The 20,398-nt window shown below is 39.6% G+C and overlaps 1 protein-coding gene across 1 annotated transcript in view; it reads right to left on the bottom strand.

Moving 5' to 3' along the window:
• Positions 1-17,580, bottom strand: part of RGSL1 (regulator of G protein signaling like 1) — a 111,934-nt gene extending 94,354 nt beyond the window's left edge. Inside the window, exons 1-2 of the mRNA XM_036757679.1 lie at positions 17,551-17,580; positions 8,028-8,110 (exon numbers count right to left, since the gene is read on the bottom strand). Of these exons, the coding sequence (XP_036613574.1) occupies positions 8,028-8,110; positions 17,551-17,563 (96 nt within the window). The 5' untranslated portion in view covers positions 17,564-17,580. The remainder of the gene's footprint in view (positions 1-8,027; positions 8,111-17,550) is intronic.
• Positions 17,581-20,398: the final 2,818 nt, after the last annotated feature.

Raw genomic sequence — 20,398 nt, 5'->3', positions numbered from 1 at the left:
CATAGTTAATCTTTCAGAACATGAATATTGTGGAAGGGTTTTACATAATGATACACATGTGGCCTAAGTTGAATTGCTTGCCTTCTTAGGGAAGGTGGGTGGGGAGGGAAGAGGGGAGAGAATTTGGAACTCAAAGTTTTAAAAATAGACGTTCAAAAACAACAACAAAAAATTTTTTTGCGTGCAGCTAGGAAATAAGATACACAGGCAATGGGGCATAGAAATTTATCTTGTCCTACAAGAGAGGAAGGGAAAGGGGGATGGGAGGGGAGTGGGGTGACAGATGGAAGGGCTGCCTGGGGAATGGGGCAACCAGAATATATGCCATCTTGGAGTGGGGGGAGGGTAGAAATGGGGAAAATTTTGTAATTCAAACTTTTGTGAAAATCAATGCTGAAAACTAAATATACTAAATAAATTTTTTAAAAAATCACCTATGCAGTAAAAGTGCCTATAATCCTTCAGGGGGAAAAATGGATATTCAATGAAATGAAAGACTTCCAAGCATTCCTGTTGAAAAGACCAGAGCTGAACAGAAAATTTGATCTTCATATATGAGATTCAAGAGAACCTCAAAAAAGTAAACAAGAAAGAGAAAATGAAGGATTCAGTAAGGTTAAATTGTTTACATTTCTACAGGGGAAGATGGATACTTGTAACTCTTAAGAACTTTATCATTATTAGAGCAGTTAGAAAGAGTATATTAGACAGACAAGTATAAGTTGACTATTTTAGGATGATATAAAAAACAAAATTAAGAGATGAGAAAGATGATTGCACTGGGAAAAGAGGGAAGGATGAGGTAGAATATATTATCTCACAGAAAGAGGCACAAAAGACCTACTACAGTGAAGGGAAAGATGTGAGGGCAACGCTTGAAACCATGCTCATCAAAATTGACTCAAAGAGGGAATAACATATGCACTCACTTGGGTATAGAAATCTATGTTACCCTATAGGGAAGTAGGAGAGGATGGGAATGAGCGAAAAGGGTACTGATAGAAGGGAGGGCAGTGGTTAGAAGCAAAATACTTGTGAGGAGGGACAGGATGAAAGGAGTGAGACAAAGACAGAGAAACAGAGACAGGAGGAGAGAGAGAGACAGAGAGACAGAGACAGAGTCAGAGACAGACAGATAGAGACAGAGACAGAGAGACACATACAGAGAAACACACACACATACAGAGAAAGAGAGAGAGAAAGAGAGAGAAGCAGAGATAGAGAGATACAGAGAGAAACAGACAGACACATACTGATGGGGGGAGGGATAGAGAGAGGGAGACAGAAACAGAGAAAAGGATAAATGGGGGAAAGGATGGAGGGAAATACAGAGTAATCATAATGTGAATGTGATAAACTCACCCATAAAATGGAAGCAGATATCAGAGTGGATTAAAAACCAGAATCTTACAATATATTGTTTAAAAGAAAGGCATCTAAAGCAGAGAGACACACGCAGAGTAAAGGTAAGGGGCTGGAGCAGAATCTATTATGCTTCAGCTGAAGTAAAAAGAAAAATTATGACCTTGGGCAAAGCAAAAGGAAAAACAGATCTAATTAAAAGAAATAAGGAAGGAAACTACATCACACTAAAAAGTACCATAGACAATGAAATAATATCAATACTAAACATATATGCACCTATGCACCAAATGGTATAGTATCCAAATTTTTACAGAAGTGAAATGAATTACAGGAGGAAATAGTAAGACTATATTAGTTTTTATTGTTCCGTCATTTCAGTCATAGTGGACTCTTCAGGACCCCATTTGATTTTTCTTTTTTTTTTTTTGACAAAGATGCTAGGGTGGTTTGCCATTTCCTTCTCTAGCTCATTTTACAGATGAGGAAACTGGGGCAAACAGGATTAAGTGATTTACCCAGGATTCACACAGCTAGTAAGTGTCTGAGGCCAGATTTGAATTCTGGTCTTCCTGACTCCAGGACCAGAGCTCTCTATCCACTGAGTTACAGGAGGAAATAGACAGTAAAACTATACTACTAGAGGACCTCAACTTTCCCCTCTCAGAGCTATATAAATCCATCCCCAAAATAAATAGGAAAGAAGTTAAGATGAATAGAATTTTAGAAAAGTTACATATAATAGACCTCTGGCGAAAATTGAATGGAGAGGAATGTACCTTTTTCTCAGTGGTACCTAGCACCTACACAAAATTTGACCATGTATTGGAGCATAAAAACTTCACAATAAAATGCAGAAAGGCAGAAATATTAAATGCACCCTTCTCAGATCACAATATAATAAATATTATATTGAATAAAGAGTCATGGAAAGATAGATTAAAAATTAATTGGAAACAAAATAATCTAATCCTAAAGAATGAGTCAAAGAACAAATCACAGAAACAATAAATAATTTCATTAAAGAGAATGGCAACAATGAGACAGCATTTCAGAATTTATGGGATGCAGCAAAAGCAGTACTGAGGGGAAAATCTATATCTCTAGACATCAACAAAATAGAGAAAGAGCAGATCAATGAATTGGGCATGAAACTAAAAAAAAGAGAAACTAGAAAAAGAACAAATTAAAAATCCCCAATTATATACCAAGTTGGAAATCCTGAAAATCAAAGGAGAGATTAATAAAATTGAAAGTAATAAAACCATTGAATTAATACATAAGACTAGGAGCTGATTTTATGAAAAATAAAATAGATAAACATTGGTTAATTTGATTTAAAAAAAGAAAAAAAGCCAAATTACCTATATCAAAAATGAAAATGATGAATTCACCACCAATAAAGAAGAAATTAAAGCAAGTATAGGAGCTATTTTGCCCAATTACATGCCAGTAAATATGACTAGGTGAAATGGATGAATATATATATATATATAATTTGCCCAGATTAACAGAAGGTAAAATAGAATACTTAATGAACCCTATGTAAAAGATATTGAACAAACCATTAGCAAACTCCTTAAGAAAAAAATCCCTAGGACCAGATCGATTCATAAATGAATTCTACCAAACATTTAAAGAACAATTAATTCCAATACTATATAAACTATTTGGAAAAATAGGTGAAGAAAGAGTCTCTTTTATGACACAAATATGGTGTTGATAGCTAAAACAGGAAGAGTGAAAAAAGAGAAGGAAAACCATAGACCTATAACTATAACTATAGACCAATTTCCCTAAACTGGTCTGAATATTGGTGCAAAAAATTTAATTAAAATACTAGCAAGGTGATTAGAGCAAAATGTCACAAGGATCATACACTACGACCAGATGGGTTTTATGCCAGGAATGCATGGCTGGTTCAATATTAGTAAAACTATCAGCATAGTTGACCATGTCAATAACAAAACAAAAAGAAATTATAAGATTATCTCAATAGATGTAGAAAAAACCTTTGACAGAATACAATACCCACTCCTATTAAAAATACCAGAGAATAGGAACAAATTGAGCTTTCCTTAAAATGATAAGTAATATCTATCTAAAACTATCAGCAAGCATCTGTGATGGGGATAAACTAGAAACTTTCCCAAATCCTTTTTGAGCTCTTCCATGGCCTGAGACCAGTTCATGTTTTTCTTGGAGGCTTTTGTTGTAGGCTCTTTGACTTTGTTGACTTCTTCTGTCTGTATGTTTTGGTCTTCTTCATCACCAAAGAAAGATTCCAAAGTCTGAGACTGAATCTGGGTGCGTTTTCGCTGCCTGGCCATGTTCCCAGCCATCTTACTTGACCCTTGAGTTTTTCATTGGGGTATGAGTGCTTGTAGAGTAAAGAGTCCTATTTTGTAAATGGGGGAAAGAGTTCCAAGTTTGAGGGGATGTGCCATTGTTTTTAGAGCTATCACAGCCAGCTCTGCCATACCAGCACTCCTCCTTCCCCAAGAACCCCCAACCCGGACTGGACTCCAATCTTCAGCAGGCTCTTCACTCCTGCTCTGATCTACCACTTAATTCCTCCCACCAGGTAGGCCTGGGGCCAGAAGTAACTGCAGCTGTAGTTCTGTAGCTGCCCCACCTCTGCTGCCCCCCAGGGTGGTGGTTGAACAGTGAATTCCTTCTTTCACTCTGTCCCCAGCAGCTTTTCCCACTAACCTACTCTGTTGTCTTTGGTGTTTGTGGGTTGAGAAGTCTGGTAACTGCTGCAGCTCACTGACTCAGGGGGCTAGGGCCCGCTCCACCGCTCCACCCGGCTCCCTGTCTGGTTGATCCTGCCACAGCCAGCGCTGGGTTCTGCTCCGCTCCCCTCTGCTCCTGGCTCCGTGCGCGATAGACCTTACCCAGAGACCATCCAGGCTGTCCTGGGCTAGAGCCCTGCTTCCCTCCACTATTTCATGGGTTCTGCAGTTCTTCTCTGTTGTCTTTGGTGTTTGTAGGTTGAGAAGTCTGGCAACTGCCACAGCTCACTGATTCAGGGTGCTAGGGCACGCTCCACCCGGCTCCTGGTCTGGTTGGTCCAGGCGGCCAATGCTGGGCTCTGCTCCGCTCCGCTCCCAGCTCCGTGCATGATAGACCTCACCCAGCGACTATCCAGGCTGTCCTGGGCTGGAGCCCTGCTTCCCTCTGCTATTTTGTGGGTTCTACAGTTCTAGAATTGGTTCAGAGCCATTTTTACAGGTTTTTGGAGGGACTTGGTGGGGAGTTCATGCTAGTCTCTGCTTTCCAGCCGCCATCTTGGCTCCTCCCCTAGAAGCCTTCCCAATAAGATCAAGGGTGAAGCAATGGTGTCCATTATCACCATTGTTATTTGATATTGTACTGGAAATGTTAGCTTTAGAAATTAGAGAAGAAAAAGAAATTGAAGGAATTAAAATAGGCAACGAAGAAAGAAAACTATCACTCTTTGCAGATGATATAATGGTATATCATTACTTAGAGAATTCTAGAGAACCAACTAAAAAACTAGTCAAAATAATGAACAACTTTAGCAAAGTTGCAGGATATAAAATAAACCCACATAAACCACCAGCGTTTCTATATTACCAGCAAAGTCCAGCAGCATGAGATAGGAAGGGAAATTCTATTTAAAATAATTGTAGACAATGCAAAATACTTGGGAGTCTACCTGCCAAGACAAACTCAGGAACTATGTGAACACAATCACAAAGCGCTTTTCACCCAATTAAAGTCAGGTCTAAACAACTGGAAAAATGTCGGTTGCTCATGCATAGACTAAGCCAATATAATAAAAATGACAATTTACCTAAATTAATTGGCATACAAATCAAACTACCAAAAAATATTTTATAGAGCTAGAAATTAGCAATAACAAAATTCTCCAGAAGAACAAAAAGTCAATAATATCAAGAAAATCAATGCCAAAAAATATACAAAGGAAGGTGACCTGGCCATACCAGATCTCCAAGTGTATTATAAAGTGGCAATCATCAAACAGTCTGGTACTGGCTAAGAAATAGAGTGGTATATCAGTGGAATAGATTAGGTACACAATACACAGTAGTAAATGACCACAATAATCCAGCATTTGATAAATCCAAAGACCCAAGCTTTTGGAATAAGAATTGACTATTTAACAAAAACTGCTGGGAAAACTAAAAAATGGTATAGCAGAAACTAAGTATAGACCAACATCTCACACCATATACCAATATACCCAAAATGCATACATGATTTAGACACAAAGGGTGATACCATGAGCAAATTAGGTTAGCATGGAATAGTTTACCTGTCAGATCTATGGAGAAGGGAAGAATTCATGACCAAACAAGAGATAGAGGGCATTACAAGATGTAAAATGGATAATTTTGATTATATCAAATTTTAAAGGTTTTGCACAAACAAAACCAATGCCACCAAGATTAGAAGGAAAGCAGAAATATGGGAAATAAGTTTTTTTACAGCAAGGCCAAATTTCCCAAATATATAGAGAACTAAGTCAAATTTATAAGAATATAAATCATTCCCCAATTGATAAATGCTCAAAGGATATGAACAGATAGTTTTCGGATAAGGAAATCAACGTTATTAAAAATCATATAATCTTGGAGTGGGGAGGAGAGTAGAAATGGGGAGAAAATTTGTGATTCAAACTCTTGTGAAAATCAATGCTGAAAACTAAATAAAAAAAAGGAGAAAAAAAGAGGGATTCAGTGGTAAGGAGGAAAAAAATCATATAAAATTATTTAAACTACAATTAATTAGAGAAATACAAGATAAACAACTCAGAGGTACCACCTCTGACCCTACCAGACTGGATACTGTGACAGAAAAGGAATATGACAAATCTTGGTGGGGATGTGGGAAAATTGGGACACTAATGCACTGTTGTTCCAAGCATTTTGGAGAGTAATTTGGAACTATGCCCAAAGGACTATAAAAGTATGTATCCTCTTTGATCCAGCAATACCACTACTAGGGCTGTATTCCAAAGAGATTTTTAAAAAGCGGGGAAAGGAGGACCTATTTGTCCAAAAGTATTTATAGTAGCTCTTTTTGTGGTAGCTAAGAATTGGACACTGAGGGGATGCCCATCAAATGGAGAATGGCTGAACAAGTAGTGATATATGATTTTAATGGAATATTATTGTGCTATATAAATGAACAGGATGCTTTCAGAAAAACCTGTAAAGACTTACATGAACTGATGGAAAGTGAAGTGAGCAGAACCAGGAGAACATTGTACACGATAACAAAAATATTGTATGATAATCAGTTGTGAATGATTTAGCCATTATCAGCATTACAATGATCAATGATAATTCCAAAGGACTCATGATGACAAATACTATCCACCTTCTGAGAAAAACTGATGGAATCTGAATGCAGATCAAAGCATACTATTTTTTTACTTCCTTTATTTTTGTTGCTGTGGTTTGCTTATTTGCATATTTTTTGGTCTGTGTTTTCTTTCATACCATGACTAATATGGAGATGCGTTTTGCATGATTGCTTTTATATAGCCTGTTTCAAATTGCTTACCACCTCAGAGAAGGGAGAGGGGAGAAAAAGGAGGGAGGGAGATAATTTTGGAATGCAAAATTAAAACAGTGTTAAAGATGTTTTTTCATTTCATTGAGGAATAAAATATTATTTAAAAAAATGAAAATGATTCAACAGCAACAATGAATAAATAGGACGACTCTAAGGGCAAAGTCCAGTAGAATTATTTTTATACCAATTTGGGAGTTTCCACAGACTTTAGGTTGGGCTAGTGCTCTATCTTTAGTATCTTCCCCTTCCACTGTAGTTCAAGCCAAACCAGTTAAAATATGGCCAGAGACTTCATGTTCTGAAGTTAGAGTTTAGTCATGTTAATAATAATAGCCGTATATAAATATGTATATATATATATATGTGTATATATATATATATAGTGCTTTAAGGTTTGCAAAATTCTGTTCACATATTCTTATTTGATCTTTACAACAACCCTAGGAGATAGGTACTGTTTTACAGATGGGGAATTGAGGCCAACAGAGGTTAAATAACTTTGCCAGGGTCACACAACTAGTATCTGAGTGTCTGAAGCTGTATTGGAACTCAGGTCTTTCTGACTCCAGGTTTGATACTTTATCCACTGTGCCTGCTAGGTGCCTAAAAAAGATCTACATTAACTTCTCTCTCGAATTGTTAAATCAAATTAGATTAAAATACTTTGGTTTCTCAGTTAAATAAAAAAATACAATACAATGTGATACAATATGATAAAATGCAATATGCCACAACAATAATAATTAATAATAACAGCTAACATTTATATGGTGCTTACTATGTTCCAGGTACTTTCCTAAGCCCTCTTTTTACAATTTTTGTCTTATTTGATCCTCACAACAACCCTGCAAGGTAGGTCTATTATTATCCTCCATTTTACAGATGAGGAAACTGAGGCAGGCATAACTTAAGTGACTTGCTCAAGGACACACAACTAGTAAGTACCTGAGGCAGGACTTAAATCTGGTCTTCCTGACTCCAGGCCCAGGGCTGTATCCGCTATACCACCTACACAATACAATACAATTTAATATACAGCATCTAAGTTAAACCTTCAGGAGTTTGGGTTCAGATTCCTGAATGCAACAAATACATACCGGCAGAGACAGAAATGTGTTGAAAAAATCAGCAAAGACTTCATCTTCCAGCAGTACTATAAGATTTGTTGAAGAAATGACATCTACATGGGGAATAAGAAACCAATAAACTAGGCTTACAATTAACATCCAGAAATAGGGTGAGGAAAAATCTTGTCTTTGGAAAGGATCTTAGACATCATCTTGCCCCGCCTTCCACCCAATGCATGAGCAATTGTCTGTAACACACGGCCCTTCAGCCTTTACTCAGAAACTTCCAGGGATCAGGAACTCACTCATTTATAAAGCAATCCTTGCCGTAATTGTTGGTAAGTTCTTTCTCATACTGAGCCAAATTCTTCCATCCTGTAACTTCTACCCAGGGGTCCAGATTTCTCCCTCCGGAGCTACACTAAATCAGTCAAATCCCTTTTCCCCGGGGCTTTGAAATATTTAAAGAAAGTTCTATCTCTGCTATCAGAGTCTTCTCTTCTTCACAATGACCATCCCCAGAGTCTTCAGCTGCTCCCCATAGGACAAACTTTCCAGACTCTCCACCATCTTCACTTCTGGATGTGCTAAAGGTTTGTCAACGCCCCTCTTAAACTGTGGATCCAAAAACTTCTGTGGCACCCAGTGAGGAATTTAACTCCTCTGTTACACATTTAAAGCTCTTTTCAATCTGTCTTCAACTTATCTATTTACAAAGTATTATTTTTCAATTTTTTACAAAGTAAATTTTTACTTTACAGAACTAAATTTCTACAAAGTAAAATTTTCAAATTGGCAGTACATAATTGCATGTATACAGAAGCCGATGCATCAAGGATACCTGTAAATTCATTTGTCTGGCTAGCACATGAAAATCTCCATATAGTTTTTAGGTTTAGAGAGATGCGTGAGGCTCAGAGCAGTCATGGGACTAGTCTTTGGTCACATAATAAGTATCAGAGGTGGGATATGAAACCACATCCTTTGGATTTCCAGTTAGTACTGTATACATGATATCATGCTTCCTCTGAAACATAGTAGATAAACAGAATAAGAAAACACAATAATAATCTAATAAAAACACATTATACAGTAATGCTTATGGCCATTATCTGGGGATAGTGAATGTACCTGTGATTTCATTGATATAAGAAAGTCCCAGATGAGGAAGATCCCCGTACCAATGCAGGTCAACATCTTCTCTGCATCTCCCAAGAAAGTTGCCTAGAGCAGTGAGAAGTTACATGACTTGCTTAGGGTTGCATGGCCAATGTGTGTCACAAATGACACTTGGACCCTGGCTTGAAGGCCAGTTCTCTACCCACTATGCTAGGCCACTTCTCACTATATAGTTGCTTCTAACTAATTTTCACTTATGATTTCTCAATGAGCAGGTATGAAAAATTTGGATCTGAAGCATGTATGGCTGGTATACATCAGAGACAAGACTTTAACCAGGACTTCCTTAATCCAAGGCTGGTCCTCTTTTTGCCATGCCGTACTCAGCCATTCCCACCATGTATTTAAATGAGATGGGAACTGGTACCAAAAAAACATCATTTCAGACCTCTGAACTTCATAATGGGGCTGAGGGAGAGAGGACAAGGGTAGAAACAGCCATCAATAGTGAGTAAATTTCTTGTGAGTCATAATCATACCTGCCTAGAATAAAGTGTGCACTTGAGAAATGCTGAATGAATTTCTCTAGGCAGCAGTAATACCACTGACCTTAGCTGCTTACCCCTGCCTCAGAAAACACTTCTGTTCCTTCTGAGATCGTCTCCAATTCATCATGTCTATATCTTGTTTCTGCATAGTTGTTTGCATTTCATTTCCTCCCATTAGATAGTGAACTGCCTCACTGCACGGACTGCTTTTGCCTTTTTTTGCATCCCTGATGCATAGCACAGTGCCTAGCCACATAGTCAGCATTAATAAAAGCTTGTTGACTTCTTGACTGACTTGATTAAACCCTACCTGTGGACTTGAAGAGACAAGAACATGACAGTTTATTTGGAAGCTAAATAAGTAAGGGAAGCCAGAATGTAGAGTGGAGAGAGCCTCAGGACGCCTTGGTTCTCTTGACTCTGGCATGGATTTGCTGCATGACTAAGTTTAGCAAGTAACATTTTCTCGGTTTCTTCAATAGTTTTAACCTCCTTTCTCTCATCTTTCTCCCTTGGATTTTACCTGAACTAGATAATCATTAAAGTCCCTTCTAGCCCTGACGTTCTATGATTCTAAAATTAAAATGTTATTTTCTAAGTACTAACAGAGACATCTGATCTTCAATGACTTTTGATTTTATTTTCCTTTTTTAAGAAACCATTTTAATTCTCCACTCATTTCCTTGAGGGTCTTCCCCTCCCAGACTAATTTTTTTAACTCTGTAAAAGAGGCCATTCTTTATTTCATTTCTTACCCAGCCTTAATCACTGAATGGGCACTGCCTCAGACAAACTGAGACCTGAGAAAAACTTTAGCTTAGAAAGTCCAAGGTCTCCTACTGCATCGGAGACCATCTCCACTCGTCCTGATCTATGTCTTGCCACTGGACCCAGATGGCTACAGAGGAGAGAGTGAGGCTGGTGACTTTGCACAGCCCTGCCTCACTTAAATCGAATTCACTTGCAAGTCATGACATCACCTTCCTGATGTCATTGGTCCTCTTTGAGAATGAAGGACAAACAACAACTCTTCCAATTAATGTCTTAACTGCATAACTGCAAAAATATAGTTTCTAGCTCTCAAATGAAGTTACCCTTAGGGCCTGGCCTCAATTTATGATCTTTTTCTTTTAAAGATTTGACCTTTCTGACAAAAGCAGGGCAGCTAAAAATGCTTTTGCCTCTCCCTAATGAAAACTTTATCCTTCAAAAATGTTTAGGAACTGACAAGGGGAAATTCTATTCTAAATGTGATTATCAACAATAAGAAAGAATTTCTTAATGGGGTAGGAATGATGACAACCTTAGGGGGAAGTGACTTGGTCTTCCCTGGGTCTGGGATAGAAGAGATGAAAATCAGACATGGTGGACTGACATGCACGCTAGATTTTGGAGGGGCGGATGGGTAGGACAGCCTTGACAAATTCTACAGGGAAAGTGAGCCCAGGAGGAAGGGGAAGCTCAAGAATGACATTCCAAAAACACAAAGAGAAGCAATTCTAATGAGGAAGAAAAAGGGAAGTTTTTTTTGAGCAAACAGATGTGAACACAGAGGGAACTCAACAGCCATCTTAGTCTTTAAAAGGATAGATGCGAATGATGGAAGCTAGGGCAGGTAGCAGAGGAAGAGTACAGAAATGGTACGGTGTTTACTGTAAGAATACCATGGTGAATCCTAAAGCTCAGAAGGAGCCAGGACCAGGAAGAAAGCTAAGTATAATAATCACATTGGCAACAGCAACAAAATATTTTTAGACATATTTGGGAAAATAGCATAATGGAAAACACGGGTAGCTTGGAGTGGATGGAGTTGCTGGTAACTGATGACAGAATGTGGTTGTTCAGTTTTTATTTTGCTTCTGTTTCCTCTTTCAAGAGAATAACCTTCGCCCTGGAAAGAGCAGGATAATTGAAGGGGATTGGTGCCCAAGATAAATAAGAAGATAGTGGGAGAACGCTGAAGGAGCCTTGGCCAGTTGAAGACACCTGCCCTGCATGAACTACAGATGAAAGAAAGGATCACTAAACCACTGTCGGAGCTATCAGAAAGGTCGTGGAAAATGAGAGAGGTGCCACAGGAGTGGGATGAAGCAAATATCATCCTTATTTTCAAAACTGGGAAAAGAATAGGATCTGCAAACTCTACGTCAGTAAAACTTGACTTCAATTCCAGGCAAAATTCTAGAATGATAATATTTTTAATATTTTTTAATATTATTTTAATATTTTTTAAATGGCTAATGGTCATCTATAAAAGAAAGGAAAGATCACAATGAGATAGCAAGACTTGATAAAGGATTGGTTACGCCAGACTATCTTTATTTCTAGTGAAAGAGATGGAGACATGTTGGCTGGAAAATGGTAAAAGTAGTTGGATTTGGAACAAGTTGGATGTCAATGCAAAGAGAAGCCATTAATGATTAGATATCGAATTGGAAGGTAGTCTCTAGGAATGGGCCTCAGGGATGTGTTCTTTACCCCATGCCTCTTAATGTTACTTACCAATACCTTGGATAAAAACATAGATAGAATTCTAAGTAAATTTGCAGATGACAGAAATCTGGGGAGAGAGAGAGAGAGAGAGAGAGACAGAGAGAGACAGAGAGAGATAGAGACAGACAGACAGAGACAGAGACAAAGAGACAGAGAGAGAGAGAGAGAGAGAGAGACAGAGAGAGAGAGAGAGACAGAGAGAGAGGGAGAGCACTATGGCATAGGACAGGGCTCTCCAAAATACAGCCCGCAGGCTGCCTGTGGTCCACAGTGCAATTTTATATGTTCCGCCTGTAGGTTTTAATTTTTGTGAGTGAAAAAATAAAATAATAATTTGCATGGAATGCATATTAGATTTTTAAATTCCATCACTAATAAATAATCTCATTGATGTTAATTTTCTTTAGTGTTTTTAAGCAGTGTTAAGGATGGAACGTAGCTCACAGAATTTTCAATCTGTCTGTAGGATGTGCTCCGTCTGTATGATGCAGACTAGTCAGTATGCACCTACCTTTATACTGTTGTTTTGTGTTTGCTTTCGCGCTTTGTGCCTTCGCCTGTCATATTGATGACACGCGTGTTCCCCCAGTTTCTATTAGTGTACTGTATTTTTTATTCTGTGTGTGGCCCTCGAATAATTATTTTATTTTAACGCAGCCCTACGATAACCTAAGGTCGGACAGCTCTGGCATAGGATGGTAATTGGGATCCAATAAAAGTGGACAGGCTGAACCAATTCTAAAGAGATGAAATGCCAAAGCAGTATAGATAAAATTACTTTAAGCTTGTTCTCAAAACTTGGAATTCACAAATGTAAGATGGAGTGAGCATAACTAAACCACAATTTGCCTGAAAACAAACTGAGGATGTTAGTGGACTACAAGCCCAGTACAGCTCTGCAATATGACAGACAAAAAGCTAATTTGATCTCGTTCTGCACTGAGACAGGCCAGTCTCCAGGAATGAGGAGGTATTAAGTCCTGGGTGCTTGGGCTGGGTTAGATACTTTCGTAGACTGGGTTCAGCTTTGGGTGTCACATTAAGAAGAACATTGATAAGCTGGAGAGAGGTCACTGAAGAGCAACTATAATGATGAAGGCTTTGAGTTGACACCACGTAAAGATCAGCAGCCAAAGGAAATGGGGACGTGCAACTTGTCCAAGAGAAGATTAGGGAAACATTATGCTTTAGATTAGGGAAACATGATGTTTTCAAGTATGTGAGAGGCTGTTTTGTGGAAGAGGGATGAGATACGTTCTTTCTGGGTCTCAGAGAACAGAATGAGGAGTAATGATAACCATCATCATTATTGCTAACATTTATGTGGTATCCCTAAGTGCCGGGCACTGTGCTAAGCCCTTTACAATTATTATCTTATTTGATCCTCATAGCCACCCTGGGAGGTACATGCTCTTATTTTCTATTTTACATTTGAGGAAACAGAGGCAGGCAGAAGTTAAGTGACTTGCCCAGGGTCATACAGCTAGGGGCCTGAGGTCAGATTTGAACTCAGATCTTCCTGACTGACTCCAGGACTGGTGCTCTATCTGCTTTGCCCCCTTGCAGCCCAATCAGCCCTTTCTTCTAACCATTACCTTACCAATGGTTACAAGTTGCCATGTGGTAAGGTTAGGCTTGATGTCTGGAAAAACTTGCTTTAGAGCAGGAAGACACCTGACAGTTCATCTGCTAGTCTTCTTAGCTGAGGGTCTGTGACCTTGTTTTTAAATATTTTGATAACTATATTTCCCATAGAATTGATTTCCTTTGTAATCCTAAGTATTTTGTTTCATTTAAAACATCTTTTGAAAAGGGGTCCTTAGGCTTCATCAGATTACCATGAGAGTCTATGAGACAAAAAAATAAAAAAGCTCAGGAAACCCTGATTTGGCTGATGTCCTTATTCTACAATAAGGAATCCAAAGCTCAGAAGGGGGAGTTGTATGATGAATGCTAAATCTCAGACTCAGCTGGTCTAGGAGAAGTGACTTACCCAAGGTCACACAGGTGGCAGAGCTGGAATTGGGGCAGAGGTCTCCCAACCCCACATCCAGGGTTCTTTCATTAACCCCCAGAATCCTATACAAATGAAACGAGCTCCCTTGGGATGTAGCAGGTTTTTCCTTATTGGATCTATGTAGGTGACCGCTTGTCATATTCATTGTGGAAGGAATTCTTCTTCGAGTATGGTTTGGACTAGATGGCCTTAGAAGTCCCTTCCAGTTTGGAGACTCTGCTTCTGTGGCTTTCCTTCTCCGAGTCCTTCTTGCCTTCACCACATTCCCCACCCTGAGCTTTTCCTTTTTCTATAGACACTAATACCATCCTTCCAGCAGCCCAGGTTCATGTCCTCAGGGTCGTTCTTGATTCTACTTTCTTTCTCACTCTTCTTCTTCCCCATATCCAGACAGGATCCAAGTCCTGTTTATTCTATCTCTACAGTATCTTTTGCATTGATTTAACACAGTTGGGGTCTCCTAGGTTTGGAAAGCACTCCTTCACCCTTGCCTCTAATGTACCTGAACTTTTAGGATTTAAGTGAGACAGTGGCCCTTTCATGAAATCTTTCCTGGTCCTCATAGTTCTTGGTGCTCTTTCTTTTCCCAAATTGGCTTTTATTTATTTTACTATTTATTTTATAATAATGTTACTTATTATTATTTCATTTCATTCATTTATCAGTTTTCATCCTCTTCCCGTAAGATGTAAACTCCTCTAAGGTTGTCCACTTTGTTGTTTTCCTTGTATCCCAAATGCCTATGACAGCGCCTTTTACAAAGGAGATGCTTTAAAAAAATTGAATTGATTTCACTCCTTCCAGTTGCTCCTAGGTTCACATTCTTGGAACCATCCTTCATTCTTTCCTCTTCCTCACCCCAGTTCTCTACCTCTCAATTTCCAGATCTTCTTGTTTCAACCTCCACAACATCTCTCACCTCCACCCCCTTGGTTCAGGCCCTCCTCCTCTCTCTCCTTGGTTCTTAAAACGGTCTCTTCATTGACAATCTATATTCCACATAGCTGCCAAATCAATATCTCTCAGATACAGGTATCATTATCTCACTCTCCTCAAAAATCTTGCAGGATAACACAGTTAAAGCTAGAAGGGACCTATCCAACTCCCTTATTTTCCAAACCAGGAAACTGAGGCACAGAGAGATTAGGTGACTTGCCCAGGGTCACAGCTAGTAGATATCTGAGGCAGGATTTGAACTCAGGTCTTTCTCAACTCCAGCACTGTGTTTACTATGCCACCTAGCTGTCTTTCTTGGTTCATTATGACCTCTAGAATAAGGTATAAGGCTCTTGGCCTGATGTTTAAAACTCTCCATATTTGATTCTCACTTACCTTTTCTGGACTTAATATTAGCTCTTTTAATGAATGCTCTGCTCTAGCCAAATTTACCTACTCACTGTTCCTGAACTATTCCATCTTTCACCACCTACCTTCACTAGGCTGTTCCCAATGCCTAGAATGTATTCTCTCTCCCCCTCTGCCTCTTAGAATCCTGAGCTTCCTTCAAGGGTCATTTCACATATTACTTTGTGTGTGTTTCACAGATTTTCTTGTGTTTATTTATTTATGTACCTGTTTATTTATTTTTGTACCTATTTATTTTTGTATGCTCTCTTAGCGGAATGTAAATTCATTGAGGCAGGGAATGCTTTTAGTCGTCCTTCGCTACCCTAGCCCCTGGCTCAGTGTCTTGTACAAAGTAGGTGCTTAAATGTTCGTTCCAATTAATTGAAGCTCCACTTTACAGATGAGGAAACTGAGGCTCAGAGACATAACATAGTTGGTAAATGTCAGAGCCGGAATTTTAGCACAGATCCTTCCTGATTCCAAGGTTAGCATTCTTCCCAATTTACCATTGTGTTAGTCTCACATGTAGGCTCCTTGAGGTCACAGACTGTGTCTTGCTCTTCTTTGCAACTGACACCATGCCTAATACAGTTCAGTGTGCACAGGCATACACCAAGACGAGTATATAATAAGCCCTTCCTTTGTTGTGCTTAAGGTGACACGGAGTCACAGGGGGCAATACTCTAGGTTGCAAGGACTATATGTATGTCTATGTGGGAAGTGTGAGAGATGATTCTAAACTTTCAGCTTGGATATGAGGCATTTCTATCATTCCTATGGTGGGAGAGTTTTTGACTCTGTATGGGTTTGGATAAAAGTAATTTCTCTTTTTCTTCTGTAAGTAAAAATGATTTCTAGGTTTAAATATCTTTTTATCTTAATAATTGCAGGGTTGCTGAGAGCCCTTTCTAGGAAATAGAACAAACCCGTTTTTGAAGTTCCCAGGATTTCTCTTTGTTGGGGGAAATCTCTCCTGCAGAGAGTTTGAGAGAGGCAGCCCCCAAATGTGTAGCTAGATCTTGCCGTCAAGTGGTACTCCAATTTAAGAATTCCGTGAACAAATGTTTGTCATGTGAATGAATGGATTATGTTTCCTGTGGGTCTGCACGAGCAGAACAAATGTGACAGAGATTGATCACTTTGATATTTTGCCTCTGCTCCTGGCTCTAGAAGTGACAAAGGGTTTGTGATTTCCAGTCTTTACTATTTATGTGATAAACCTTGCAAAATTTGATCCATCAAAGATTTTAGTGATGTCCAGTTTTGCCACAGTTCTAAACCCCTGAATCTCCCTTTATTTTCTATTTCTTTTTTGTTTGGTTTTCACCATTTAAACATTTATCTAGCATCTACTGCATGCAAGGCACTATGCTGAATATTGGAAATGCACAGATTAAAAAAAGTCCCTGTCCTCAGGCAGCTTTATTTTCTATTTAATTTCCTCATTTCCTTCTGATTCTTAGTTCTCATCACTCCTATCCTCAAGCTTCCTGTAGATCCTTGAAAACTTGTAGTAGTCATTCAGTCACTCAATAAACATTGATTATACTCTGTTTACCAGGCACTGTGCCAAGTGCTGGGGATACAAGGAAAGGCAAAAACATAGTCCTGCCCTCAGGAAGCTCACATTCTAAAGGAGGAGCTCACATTATCGGTGACATTAGGGCCGATATTGGGCACAGAGATGCTACAAATTATTGCTAACCCTCCATGGCAGCCAACATTTCCAACCTCTTCCCCACAACATGCTCTTTCTCTGGGGTTGTTAAGGAAGAATAAAATTAACTGAATTTTGCCTCCCTTCCCTTCCCTTCCTTTCCATTCCCCAACCTAAAGTGGAACTGTTCAAGTATCTCTAAAAGGTTAGCAACAGAGAGGCAGGGGGTAAACAAAGGACTTGGGTGACCAGAAAAGCCCACCGGACCAACTGAAGCATCTGTGGTCCAGCTCTGAAAAGCTGGGTGGACTCTACTAGGCACTCGGGTGAGGGGATCTGAGGCATTTCAACTCAAAACCTGGAGTTACCTACCCACAGGGCTCATGTTGTCTCTCGCTCTCAGCAGCCACCAGAACCTTTGTGAAACAACAGTGGGAGCTGCTTGAAAAGAGTTCCAGATTCTAGCATGGCTGGTATTTTACCTGGCGCTCTGGGAGCAGTTGGCTGGGCCCATCCACGCTGCTTCAGGACTGGCCTTCACTGGCCCATAGACTGCTTCCTGACTAGTGGCAAGGCTTTCCTGTGTTTGTGTTTTGTTTTTCGGGTCTCCTCAGCCACAATTCCTGGAGAGTCAAGAGCTCGATCTTCTTGCGTTCTCCCTCCCCAGCCTCATACAGTGAGGGCTCCAAAGTGGAAGGTGACCAGTGAGTGCTTCTGAGTCGGATTTTTAGACGGTGAGAGGCATCTGTACCTTTCCTGTTCCCAAATCCATCTTTATGCTGATTGGCTATGGACCTTAGGAGCACAGATTAAGGACTGGAAAAGGCCTAGCAGACCATCTATGTAATGTAAATCCCTCATCAGTGGAAGCCCAGAGGAGGTGATTTGACCGAGGTCACACAGTCAGGAAGAGGAAAGGCAAAGATCTGAACAAAGACCGGTAGTTGAATCACGGTCATCTGACCACAATACACCCAGTGGCCTTTTTACTATAGCACAATTCCTTGATTTGTATTAATTTCTCACAAATAGATCAAATGTCTCTTTCCTGCAAGGCCTGCATATTTTTTTTTCCCAAAACTGCTCCTCATTAGATAGTACTTTACCATTTGAAAGAAAGCATGTTTGTATTCATTATCTCATCTGATCCTCACTAGCCTGTGGGGAAGGCAATGAAAACCTGATTGGCCTCTTTTGGTCAGTGAGGAAATCGGGGCCCAGAAAAGTGAGAGATCCAAGACGAAACAGATATTTCAAGGTGGAGCCTTGATTCACGTGACTCTCAAGTAATTACAATAACATTATTTTAGCACGCTTCGGCAGATTCTCTGCCTATGTCTCCATCCCAAAGAGCAAGAACATATTATAACCCTTATAATAACAGGTGACACTTGTTTTCTACTACTTTAAGCTATATAAAGTATCTTTTCCTCACAGTCACCCTGTCAGGTTGGCAATAAGAGGAATTTTGCCAAGGAGGAAACCCAAGCTCAGAAAGGTATTGACTTTTCTACAACTACCAAGCCAGTGACTATCAGAACTGGGATACAAACTCAGGTTTCAGTCATTAATCAGAAATCTTTTTATGTATATTTAAGTACCTACTATGTGCCAGGCACCGTGCTAGACCTTGGTGATAGAAACACAGAAGTTAAATGGTCAAAGTCCAGCATTCTCCTAACTCTCCACCACTGCCCTTTGGAGCTGCTTGTGAAAAAGGAGCTATGCAAATCTAAGGTGGTGGGATCATCTCTATCAAGGTGACAGGGACCTCTGGGTCACTGAATCCAACTGCCTCAATTTACAGATGAACAAACTGAGACCCAGAAAGATTAACTGATTTACCCAGGGTCACAGAGCTAGATGTATCCAAGGAAAGATTCAATCATTGGGCTTCCTAACTCTAAGGCAAATACTATCTCCACTATACCACACTGTTTATGTTGATGTTGACATTTATATTTCATTTTTCTTCAATGTCAGATCAAAACAAATGGTTAAATGGAGAGCGGGGTGTGTGAAAAGGAACTTGGACTAATTTTTTTACCATCAACCCTTTTCATGCTCCCCCATCTTTGATTCCCTTTCTCCCAATGTCACTAAACACTTTGAGTTTTTAGAGATAATAGAGATTGGAATTAAAAATGAGGAGGGTAGCAAGAGCAATTGATGCTAAGTTATGCTGGTTCAAAATGGAAGGAAAATATAATGAAAATTTCCAAAGAACTTGGCTCCCACTCCTTCTTCCATCTAATGCATCAGAGGTCCCATGCTGCTTTCTATTTCACTGGAAAAAGATAATCTAATCAAGGCAGTGTCTCTATAGGTAAGAGAAAAAGAGTTGGGTTCAACCTGCTCTGAAATTACCATCACTTATCACAGTTGTGCCAAGGAGGAAAAATTCTTGTCTATTAGGAAGGTAGCTTGATTCAATGAAACATGGGATTTGGCAAGATTGGAATTCAATTTGAATCCTGGGTCTTTTAATTACTCTTGTTCTGATGCTTTTCAGTCCTGTTTGACATTTCATGGCCCCATTTGGGGTTTTCTTGGCAAAGATACTGGAGGGGTTTGCCATTTCCTTCTCCAGCTCATTTTACAGATGAGGAAACTGAGGCAAACAGGGTTAAGTGACTTGCCCAAGGTCACACAGCTAGCGTCTGAGACCAGATTTGAACTCAGGAAGATAAGTCTTCCTGTCTCCAGGCCCAACACCTTATCCACTGCACCACCTGGCTGCCACTGTGATTTGGGAAAGTGATTTGGGAAAGCCTCACTTTCCTTGTCCACAAATGAGACCACTGCAAAAAATCTTTAAACTGGGCTGTACTCTCTGACCAAGTGATGCCACTACTAAGCATACGATACTAATAGCTACGGCTAGTGGAGCAATGGATAAGAGCACTAGGCTGGCAATCAGGAAAACCTGAGTTCAAATCTGGCCTCGGGCATTTGGTAGCTGTGTGACCCCGAGCATGCCACTTAACCTTGTTTGCCTCAGTTTCCTCTTCTGTAAAATGAGCTAAAGAAGGAAATGACAAACCCCCTCCAGGATCTTTGCCAAGAAAGCCCCGAAAGGGGTTGAAGAGTTGCATATGACCGAACAACAATAATAGCTAACATGCATATGGAGCTTTTAGGTTTGCAAACAACTTTACATGTGTTAACACATTTAATTCTCAGAGGAGCCCTGTGTTTTATCATTCCCATTTTATAGATG

This window comes from Trichosurus vulpecula, chromosome 4, assembly GCF_011100635.1.
Source record: "Trichosurus vulpecula isolate mTriVul1 chromosome 4, mTriVul1.pri, whole genome shotgun sequence".
NCBI classification, from domain to species: Eukaryota; Metazoa; Chordata; class Mammalia; order Diprotodontia; family Phalangeridae; genus Trichosurus; species Trichosurus vulpecula.
This window is presented reverse-complemented; position numbering and strand designations above follow the sequence as displayed.